The following is an 11,314-nucleotide window of genomic DNA, read 5'->3' as shown; positions in this document are numbered from 1 at the left end:
ACAAATAGAGCAGAGAAAGCAGGTAGACTCAGAAAAAGCATCTTCTTAGAAAGGGCTCTTCAGGTGATACAGTGAGTAGGAAAGGAAAGTGGTATCAGTAGTAACACAGGGAAGTTCATCCTAAAAAACAAGATAAATGCTTTGGGTTGTCTTCCACCCAAATAGGTGCGAGACAAATCAGCAACAAAAGTTAAGAAAACCTTGGATAACTTGCATTCATTTTAGTCCCATGAAATGATTCTACCATGAGTATTTTTCTTAACTTAGAAGAAAAACATGCCAGCACCTGATACATTCTCATTCTTTCAAGTGTATTTAAAGTCACCACCTACTAAAACACTGCCATATTCCATTACATCTATGCACCACCAGATTGTGTGGCCATAGATTGCAATTGAAAATGGCACTTCATATTCACTTTATTTTTCCTTAAAATTATTGGTTTCTACCTAGTCGTTGAATGGGAAATCATCACCCCCATTCCATGGAAACTTCCCTTTCCAGGGACATCTTAAGGTTTTTGGGGGCCCTAGGCCCAACGAATTTTGAGGGCCCCTGTTCTGAGCAGATTTTAATTTATTATCCTATTTCAACTCTTTCAGACCCTCTTTGACCAGGTCATTGACAGTGCACAGACACACTCTTCCGAATTCTAAAGTTTTTTCATCTTATATTAAAGGATAATGACGTTTTCAATATTGTAACACAGCAGCAGATCATCAATATTACTGCAAATAAACTCTGTGACTCACTCCCATTTCTCATATGAGGTCCTGTTTTGATCTAAAGAAAACTTTTTTATCGATGTTGCATGAAATTCAAACACAACATTTCGCTGAAAAATGTCTGAAATAGGCTCACACACATCACTCACATTAAAAATAACTTTAAAGGAAACAGTATTTAAACAATTTGTTTAACAATTATTCAAGGTCATCAGGGCAAAACTGTCTGCAGCTGGCTCTAACAAGGGGCCCCCTGAAAGAATGGGGCCCTGGGCCAGAGCCCACTTTGCCCATGCCTTAAAACGTCTCTGTCCCTTTCATGTTGTTTTCCTCCCAATCTCATCTACTCGCTTTAGGATTACCAATTGTTCATGTCTGCCCAATCATCACCTCTGTCCTGGAACAGGATGATTGCGGTCCTGCCCCTTCACAGGCTGAGTGAGCAAAGCACGAGTCAGGTATACTCAAGTCAGGTGAAGCTGCACAGCCAAATAATAGATTACCAAAGGGGTACTCAAAGCCTCTACTCACCTGCCTTTTCCTCAAGTGAGAGGGCGAGTAATATCCTATCTTGCTTATTCAGTCTTTTATCTTAACTAAATAACTGCTGCTAGAGATATGTCTCAGTAAATGCAAGAATTTCACTATTTTCTCTTCATGATTTTTCCCATCGGACAGCCCACTACTCAAAAGAACACAGTAGAAATAAAATAAGATAAATATAAGGATAGCAGTCTAACTTGTCTCAAGTCAGTGAGAACTACTACCACCTATAGATTTTTAAAAAACGATTATTCAAGTAGATGGATAATCCTTACCGACTCAAATCGATATTCTTTTCTGTGCCTACATATATCAACCTATGTCTCACGAACCTGCATATACCTGAACTACTAACTTAAATACACCACAAGTGCACATTGCATCTAACACATATTATCATCTCTGATGCCGCTGAATAACCACAACAAGTGGACCAATGGATAACTTTGCACCTCAGATGCATGTAACAAACCGCAAAGTTCACTGACACGCTCACAGGTCCACACACTACATCGAAACATGATATGATGTAACAGGAACCTAAATACAAATACATGTGTCCATTCTTTCGGATAAAGCCAACACAAAGCACAACCATTGGGACAATCTTGACTCTGATCAACTACAACCAGAAGTGTAATGGGTGCCCAGCCTCTGACTATGATACCGAACAGTATATATGCTAGAAACAAGCAAATACAATGCTTGTAAAGTAACATTACTTAATTCATTAAATCTATGGACTGCAGACTGTACTTCCTCTTGTCATAAATATAAACTTTGCAACATAAAAACTTGGGGAACCATACTCAAAATATGTTTCACACTTTGTAGCAAATGAAATATGCTTCATCCCCTCATTGCCTCCCAGGTATAAAATGAACTTTATTTGTGGTGTCTGTAAAGCACTGCAAACCACATAGTCTTCCTTCCTGGAACAGAGAAAGCGGAAGCAGGTCTTAGATGTGCGGTTGGTATTATAGCGCTCAGTCTGCTACTTTTGACTTCCAGTTGGGACATTATTAAACCTATGGATTCCACAACCATAATCCTAGTTTTAGGCATATGGCAGATCGCCCTGCAAGTGCGGTAACTTGAAATACAATGAGTTTGACACCAAATAGAGCTGATATACTGATCTTTTTCTCTAGTACCACAGTGATGAAACGACCCAAAGATATTCACTTTTACCTGCAACAGTAGAATGGACAAGTAGAATTTGATGGATAAAATAGATTTTGCAACCTTTAACCCCAGAGGGCATATTTATGAGAGGCTTGCGTGACCCGTGAGGCACTTTTTTGATGCTCGATGGCGCAAGCCTCTCAATCACTCTGCGTGGCTTTGAATGGCCTCATAGATATGGAGTTAGACAAAGCAGTGCAAGTCGCTGCCTTGCCTTAGTCTGCATCAAGGAGATGTTCCGTGGGCATTGTGGTGGGTTTACCCGTGAAGCACCCATGGGTTTTATGCCTCCTCAGGGCAGTTGTAACGAGGAGAAATATTTGTATTTCTTCTAATTTTTACCTCTTTCCATGTGTAGAGGAAAATGCCTCTTGGGATTGTTTTTATGCAGGAAGGTGATTCTTCTGCACAAACACAATCCTGCCTACAATGAAGGCACCATGGTGCAAGGGTGCCTATGTTGGCCCTAGGCAGCCACTTGTGTGCCAGTGCAGTGGTAACGGACAGGAATGCACCGTAATTCATAAACAAGGTGCATTCCTCCTCTTTCCCAATGGCATAGGACAGCAACGCAAGTCCTTATAAATGAGGCCACAGATACTTTACATCAATCCCTCCGCTCATGTGCATTTATCTCTACAACTGTTTTGATAGTTTTGATGTCCCCAGAGGGGTATGACTCTTACAATGTAGGTTAATATGGATGTCCTGGCTTGTACTTTCCTGTCTCTGTTTTCACGAGGAGGACTGTGGAGGAGCGTGAGGAGTATGTTGTTAGTAACCATGGTTTCCAGAGACTGCACTCCACTGTGAAACTGCGTATGATAAAATACTGAAAATGGGTCCAGAGGAGGATGTACAGTGATGATGGGCTTCTAGTCAAATATTTATCATGAGCATATTTGTTTGTATTTTGCGAATATATGTGTACTTTGGTTAAAACAAAGCATCCTGCGTTTAAGAAACTTTAGTTATATACAAATATTGACACGCAAACAGAATTAACAATTTTGGGAAGGTATTATTGCATGAACTTTAAAAATGTTCACAAAATGTAACATTGGCTATTGTTGTCAGACATCATTGACACTCTCATTACGTCATTCGCTGTGGCTAAGTTCCTCTCGATCCAGGTTGGTCATAAAAGGTCAGGATGGGCCTCTTCTGGGATCGTACCTCTAAGTATATGATGGCCTTTTTTATGTTTCCATATTACCCAAATTTATTGTGTCATAGATTTTCAACTGAAATTGTAGAGGAATTAAACTTCCTAACCTCGGCATAAATAAATGTTTAAAAAAAATAGATTAGCAACAAGCGAGCATAAACAGATTGTTACCCCAAACACCGAATACAAGTCCCTGTACCTTCAAATACATGAAATGACACACCAACTTGTTATATCCAAATTATGTTTATTTCTTTAAAAATAAAAAGTGTCTAGAAAACATCATTAATGTATTAACATTACTCTTTTCTTCATGTTCTCCAGAGGCTGGGGCAGTAAGCCTGCAGCTTCCTTTACACACAACCATACATTCCGACATATAAAAATAGACATATGTACATTTTATTCACACATCATACAAAATGATTAAGACTCGTAAGGCACATGGTGGTGCATAGCAGTGTAGAGATTGTTTAAAACATCATTGCATATTCTTTGTGCATTTGAACATATTCCAAATAAACTTTGGCAAACTCCAATCAAGCCCCTCTTTTGCACTTTTCCCTACATAACTGGGCTACACAATTCCATGAAAGACCTCAGTGTGAAAACGATTTTTGGTCAGGCATGAGCAAGGAATGTATAAAGTTGTTTTTATAAGGCACAGAGTGTATGTTTAAGGTTTTAGGTTTGTAGTAGATAAATTGCTTGCTTTTTTCAGTCACTTTATGCACTTCGGTTTGCGGCATGTTAACACCTAACTCCTGGTGCCCTAATATTCCAAGCAATGCATAAATTAAAAGAAATTAAGGCAAACCTTAACGAAATTACAGAGGACCAGTAAAAAACTGTTATGCATTGCACCCAAGATCCTCGATGACATGGTGACAAAGGACCTGCTGCTTTCAGGGTCCGCCCCCCATATCACATGGGTTCATGAGAGTAGAATTGACAGTTATGTACTTCAAAGTGTCAACGCCTCTCAATATGTAATACTTACATACCCACCCCATGTATATCGGTGGTAGAAATGTAAATGCAAACTCTATTGTAAAATTATTTCATTAGTAGTGGAGTACAGAGTCATGGATGAATGGAGGGGACATTGTTGTAACCTACCTGTGTTGTGCCTTCTCTACATTAGCCCTGTACTAGATCATGACTTCCAGGAGAAAAGAGGGGGTACACTAGGCTGAGATGGCTGAGCATGTCTGATAATGGGATGCCCTGGAATCTTTGCCTACACTACCCCTCAGCACTGTGCCTAACACAGTATTTAGGGAAGGGGCCAAAATGTACGAAAACACAATGGGGCAGACTTATTGTTTTATTTCACCCTTGCACCATGCCAGATTACGTAGGGCAAAGCAAGACCTAGAATCAGATTTTCAAGCCACAGGAGGCCATCCTGTAAGTCACTGCCTTGCATTACTATGCCCAGGGAAGGTGATCCATCAGTGTAGCATGGCTGTTCCTATGAATCCACCCACGCATTCTGATTCATTCTCAGATTTACCACCACTGGTAGACCTGGGCATGCATCAGAACTGTACGCCTTCCATGGGGAGGCGCAACAAGGAGAAATTTCTTTAATTCTACTCATTGATTCCTTTTTTTCTGCAGCACACTTGGGAAGAGAAAACTGCCTCTAGGGGTCGTTTTTGTGCAGTTAGGTGCCCTGCCTGCAATGCAGGCACCCTTGCACCATGACACAAGGGTGCCTGCGTTGGTGCTAGGCTGCACTGAGTGCGCCAGAGCAAGATGTGCCATATATTGGTAAATGTGGCACATTCCTACCCTTTCACACAGTGCAGTAAGTTGTCTTGCTGTATTGCATTGCGTGGCAAAAATAAACATGGGTCAAAGAGTGCACACGTAGCCCCTTTTTTTTTTAAATGAATGAGCATATGTGCAAATGCACATTTTCCCCATTGAACTTCTGTGACTCGGGACCAATATATCAGAAATTGGATTTCAAGAGATATCATTTATAACTGGTCAAATGAAATTCCCATTAGAATAAGTACCTTTTAGGAGCACTTCAGAACCATGGACGCCGTTCGTGCATACATTTACAGCATTACACACTTTAAAGGATGACATTTTGTGTCAGGAAATTTGGTATATTTCATATCACGACATCAGGATGCGATATTGATCAGAACAACTGAAGTTAAAGGGATGGAGTTGCGCTACATATCCCAAGCGTCTTCTCGTGCCTTGCCGCTAGGGATGAATTCCAAACCACTGGGAATGCATATTTCATACTACATGGCATATTTCCTTCTGCTTGTCACAGTAGAAGTATTCACATTTTCACATTGCCATGTCAGTGTGGTTCATTACTGTTCCTGTGTGCATTCTCTTTGGGCGGAACAGACGTGGCTTGGTCTCTGTGCAGAGGCACGATTGCGGGATTATAATATCCAGAATATTTACCAATATCGTCTACAAATATACATTCTCTTTGGATGAAACCGTTATAGGCAGGAATGAGAAAACATTTGCGCCCTGTTAATTCTGTATCAAAGAATGCACTTTTGTCCCGGTCCTTTAAAACAGAGATGTTCCTCCATTTTCTTCGTTGGAAGCTTTAGTAGCGGGCCACTGGAACTTCTCTGCCATGTTTCGTCGCCGCCCTATTGCCTCTTTCCTTGCCCCTCTCTCGGCCCGCTTCTTCCGGTCCCCGTTGACGGTCTTGGGAGCACTTCCGCTCCCGCCCACAGTGATCATCTCGGCCCGCAGGGGGCGCTGCAGTCCCTGCTCAGTCCGGGTAAACGGGGAGAGGCAGGCGGCCCTCGAGCTGCGCCAGGCAGCAGCCCGACTCCTCGTGCTTGTGCAGCAGGGACATGCGGGAGAAGGTCTTGGAGCAGCTCTTGCACTGGTACTTCTTCACGTCAGAGTGCGTTTGCAGATGCGCCCTCAGGTTAGATCGGTCGGCGAAGGCTCGGTTGCAGTGCGGGCACGAGAAGGGCTTCTCTCCTGAAAGGAAGGAAGACACATTGAGGTTAGAGAAATAAACATCTCACAAATAAGACAGCCATGAATTCAATTTCAATTGTATTCAATTAATGCGGAGAGGTCTGGCTTTTTGGGGTTTTTTTTTAACACGGGACGAGGGTACGCCTGAGAGGGTGAAGTGGGTGATGGGAACGGAGTTGGCGCACTGATTATTAGATAAAGTTCCACAACTTTACAAACATTTTTGCGTTCCCCGTACTTTTATTTTTAGAGACCATCTTGTGACTCTACAACTGACCGTCACATTCTGAAAATATTACCTTTGTTTCTTTCAGCAGCAAATGCGGGGGGGGGGGAGGGGGGCAACGTAGTAATTGGTTTGGACCCCCCTCCCGCCACTAGGACAGCATCCTCCCTGGTCCGCCTTCATGCCGCTAGTTGACATACCTGTCAACTATGCGTCATATCGAGAGCGTTTATCCGCATAAACAAAATTGACTTAATAGCGTGGTCGTGTTTGCAAACCTGTATCACTCTGAACGATTTATTCCCCATTCACTTCAACCCTTGTAAATATTTAAGCGACCAGGTAGGAGTTCTACGAATTGACTGGTATGCTACTCAACATTTATATGTAGTGCGTCGACTTCTTAAACCCAGGGGATGGGGCACCATTTGCCGTGCTTCTATGGGAACGTCAGTGCAGAGAGCACCGTGCTACCCACACCTCTCAGTAGCATGAAAGTGAGCGGGTGCACAGATCAGGATTCAGACTTCTTTGTGGTGCAGAGTGCAGACCAGACATGTCATGTTCTTGTCGACAGGCACACTCTTTCGACATGGTGGTGGTTCTGCCATCCTGAGAGATGCAACATAAAGCACGACACTGCCCCCATACATCTATCTGCACGCGTTCTACTGCATGTGTATCATGTGGCACACCCATAATTTGATTAATTGAAAGGGGGGCTCTCAGGCGGGGAGGGGGGGGGGGGGTGTATGGCTGTCTGTGAAAGACGTCGTCTGTTGATGATTCGGGTCTTGACTTCTGAAATTTCCCGGCTTCACCCAAAACATGTGTCATGAATCAAACAGGAATCAACCCCTTTGGATCCCAGTGTCCCTATCGCCCCAAATGACAGCACCTAAAAGCCGGCTTAATTTGTAAAACAATAAGTGCCAGGGGCAGGGCTACCAAAACTCGCACTACCCATTGCCCCGGCCAATGACAGTACCAACACAACTACAAACCATCACACTCCTACAAGTGTGACATTTCAAACTATTGCAGGACCCTAAAACTATAAGAATGAATTGGGCAGCAGGCATTAAATATTTTAGATATATTTTGAATTCATAAATAACTGCCCTTGTGCTCTTCTCTTAACCAGACTAACAGTGCCACCATGTGGCAGACTGCTATAAGTCCCGTGTTGACATGTAAGTGCCGGTACAGAGCAGAGGAAAACACCGGCACAAATTAAGCACTGCTTAAAAGTGCTGTTATGAACAGCCATACTGAAGTACTAAAGCATCCTGCGTAGTCTTGAAGCGCCCACCAGTGATTTAGTTCCTGCTGTGACACTGTACATGCCTTACTCGGCACTGTACAGGCCTCACTCAGAGCGTTACAACAGATTTCCCTCCACAGGGGCAGTCCAATCACAATTAGGTTTAACTGCCATCTTCTAAAGTGCTTTCTCTGTTTCTAATTCCGCTGCGTCCGACATAGCGCCACAAGGGTCTGTCTCGCCCCACTTTTGTGGAATAACCACTAATACGTTAACGGTTCCCAAATACATCAAGACACATCACGTGGTGGTGGGGGGAGGGGGCGGGGTGCTAAAGACCTGGCATGCCGTTGACCCTCATGGACAGTCGTGTCCCAAACCATTCCGGTCATATGGCAGCAGCGCTGTCCCCTCCCCGCCCCCTCACAAGCTCACAGCCCGCCTTTATGTACAACAGGCCTGGCTGTGCAGGGCCCGGCAGGGTGAGTCAGGCTGAGCTGTAACCGTGATTAGAGCCTCCGGGCAGACATGCACAGACGGCAAAACCTCAACGCCGTCTAAGGATTACTTACATTTTCCCAAAGTCTCCTACGCACACAGTATTAGTCCCTTATTTTCTCCATTTGACAAATACAAATGGTTTCTACTGGATCCAAAAAGTGTGGCTGTGAATATGGAAGCCTACAGACCCAGCAGAAAGTAAGGGGTAAACTGGCAAAATAAAACTCTACCAGTAGAATGAAAATAAAATACAAAACTAATAACCACCAACAGACACCAAACCACAGTGTCAACATAGAGCTGGAATCTATTGAGGATTCTCAAACGCTGTCCATTAGCTGACCAATCCAGAATCCCATAGAGAATATATGCATATATGCCTGAACAGGAATCCAGCAAAAACCATTTACAATTGGCCAACTGGAATGTTCGCCAGACTCATCACTACTGGAACCGCTCCACTTGAGAAACAAACAGCCCCTCAGACGTTTGCTCTTAAAATTAAAGACAACGCGAGCCAATTAATGAAAACAAACACTGCCATCACCTTGAAGGTGCGTAGCGCGACCCCCCGTTTAGTCAGTACACTGTGTGTGTGTGGTGAGATTTAGTGTGTGTGTAGCGAGTCCGCTCTGCTTACCAGTGTGAGTTCGGATGTGCCCCTGCAGTAACCAGGGCCTGGAGAAGGCCTTGCCACAGATTTTGCAAACGCACGGCAGGGTGTGAGTCCGGATGTGCATCTTCAGAGCCCCCAGGCTGACGTACTCCTTTTCACAGTACTTGCAGCTGAACGACTTGCGGGACTGCGCCTCGCAGTGCAGCTGCTTGTGCTTGGCCAGTCCGGAGAACGTGGAGTAGGACTTGTTGCAGAAAGTGCACAGGAACTTCTCGGCCTCGAGGTCGTGGGGGTCGGAGAGCTTGGACTGCAGCCTCTCCTCCTCGTCGCTGATGGGGCTCTCCGAGCCGCTGTGGTCCTTGGAAGACGTGTCCGACTGCGGGGGCGGGCTGCCCCGCCCTAAGGACGGGGGGTATCCGGAGAGAGGAGACAGCTCGCCGGGTAAGGGCAGCAACCCCGTGGCAGTCCAGACAGTGATGGGGTTGTATGCCACCGAGCTGAGGATGTCGGCGTGGGGCAGGACGGGGTAGCTGTCGTAAAGGTAAGGTGCAAAAATCACTGCAAGAGGAAACAACGACAAAGAATTAGTATAAAAAAGCACAAGGCATGGACAAGAACTACCGCAACTACAGGTTACTTATAAAAGTGATCAAAACACAATGCACTAATACCAAAGTCCGCACTGCAATACATACTATTGCAAAAACGTGTTTATAGAGCGTGCTTTCACAGGCAGAGGTCCAAACACACATTGTAATATTCACACAAATACTATGTTTTAGATTCCCACACTTTTCTAGGAACTGTTCTCTTGCAGGACGTAAGGACAGGTGCAACTACTAATTGAATGTCAGGGGATGCACAGAAAGTGTGCATTTAATCCAGTGTGCTCACATCGTACATGGCTATGAAAACAGGTGCACGAGGGAAAGTCGGGGCCAGATATGCTGTGTTCGATGTGTTATAAAGTGAAACAGCAGTTCATCAAATTCTCGACACCGGTGTAAAATGAGCAGGTTCACGCAAAGGACTTCAGTGCATGAGTAAAGTGCACTTCAAGGTATTACATCGTCATAACTTACAAGCACAACAGAGCAGCTCCGGTTTGGAAAGTTATTAAAACTTTACATTTTTACACAAAAAAGTTTTTTTGAACTAGCTGGTGATGTCTTCCTTGAAAGCCTTCCTCGAAAGCCTTCCTTTGAACATCAGAGCACCGAGCGATAAGACAGCCCCGCGCACGGCCCTATTTCTTGAATTAAAATACCCAATATATATATATATATGTATTTTTTTTTATTTTTGTTTCAAACAACCACTTGACCATCCTAAGCCCTGCTTTGGGCTGCCCCCGCCCGTACCTGTGTGCGTGTCCCTGTCCAGCTCGCCGTAGTTGGGCTTCTTGGAGGAGTTGAAATGCTTCTTGACCAGGAAGGAGCGCGGCATCTTGGCGTGCGTCGCCCAGGGCTCCCTGGCTGCGTGTAACGGTCCCGGCTCCCTATCGCATGTCCCAGTCAGTGTGCGGAGCCCTCGCCTGTGCCGCGCCCCCTGCGCCCGCTGTAAATACTCGGCCTGTCAGGTGCATGAGGGGGCGGGCCGCCCAGGCCGCCTGCTCCAATCAGCGCCTGCGGATGCCGCGGTTCTCTTCTGCTGCAGCCGCGGCCGCTCTGCTGGTAGCGCGCTGAGGACTGTGGAGAAGATCCCACCGCCTGCCCAAGTTAGGAGGTCGGCTCAGGTTTCAGCCCCGCCCCCGAGACAGCTGTGGTGTAAGGGGGGGCTCTGTATGTGAGAGTGCACTGTCCAGCTGCAGGGGGGCCGAGGCAGACCCCGGAACTACGCCACTGAAAAGCCACTTGTTCTAAGTGAGAACTTCGACAGGAATCCTTGTTTTCAATAATAAAGTTTGTGTAAACGAACGGGTGTGTGTGTGTGTTCTCATTAGGAGGTAAGCATGTGGGGCCGTGCCCAGACAGCAGGTCGCCTTGACATTTCGGAGTATCTGAGCTGGCCCTGAAATGAGATCTGTGGGGCTGGGCTAGGAACTGAAAGCTGCCTCGAAATTCGTTTAGCTTTATTTCCAACCAGGCGAGTCGGCTCCATTCTG

At 45.1% G+C, this 11,314-nt stretch overlaps 1 protein-coding gene across 1 annotated transcript; it reads right to left on the bottom strand.

Annotated features, from left to right (window-relative positions):
• Positions 1 to 3,848: 3,848 nt before the first annotated feature.
• On the bottom strand, positions 3,849 to 10,902 carry SNAI2 (snail family transcriptional repressor 2). The gene is made up of 3 exons (XM_085605650.1): positions 10,572 to 10,902; positions 9,235 to 9,768; positions 3,849 to 6,603 (listed from the first exon to the last, which is right to left on the bottom strand). Exons 1-3 carry the CDS (start codon positions 10,654 to 10,656, stop codon positions 6,386 to 6,388), a joined length of 837 nt encoding a protein of 278 aa, XP_085461776.1. The 5' UTR covers positions 10,657 to 10,902; the 3' UTR covers positions 3,849 to 6,385.
• Between the last annotated feature and the right edge of the window lie 412 nt (positions 10,903 to 11,314).

Source organism: Triturus cristatus, chromosome 5_1, assembly GCF_964204655.1.
Source record: "Triturus cristatus chromosome 5_1, aTriCri1.1, whole genome shotgun sequence".
Classification (NCBI taxonomy): domain Eukaryota; kingdom Metazoa; phylum Chordata; class Amphibia; order Caudata; family Salamandridae; genus Triturus; species Triturus cristatus.
The sequence above is the reverse complement of the archived record's forward strand: the minus strand, read 5'-3'. Positions and strand labels throughout refer to the sequence as shown.

What these genes read in the sequence shown, in the direction of transcription:
- SNAI2 (XM_085605650.1), bottom strand. Translation starts at nt 10,656, where the DNA reads ATGCCGCGCTCCTTCCTGGTCAAGAAGCATTTCAACTCCTCCAAGAAG. An exon ending in GGACAGGGACACGCACACAG is followed by an intron (nt 9,769 to 10,571) that starts GTACGGGCGGGG and finishes TTCCTCTTGCAG; the next exon opens with TGATTTTTGCACCTTACCTT. An exon ending in GCACATCCGAACTCACACTG is followed by an intron (nt 6,604 to 9,234) that starts GTAAGCAGAGCG and finishes CCTTCCTTTCAG; the next exon opens with GAGAGAAGCCCTTCTCGTGC.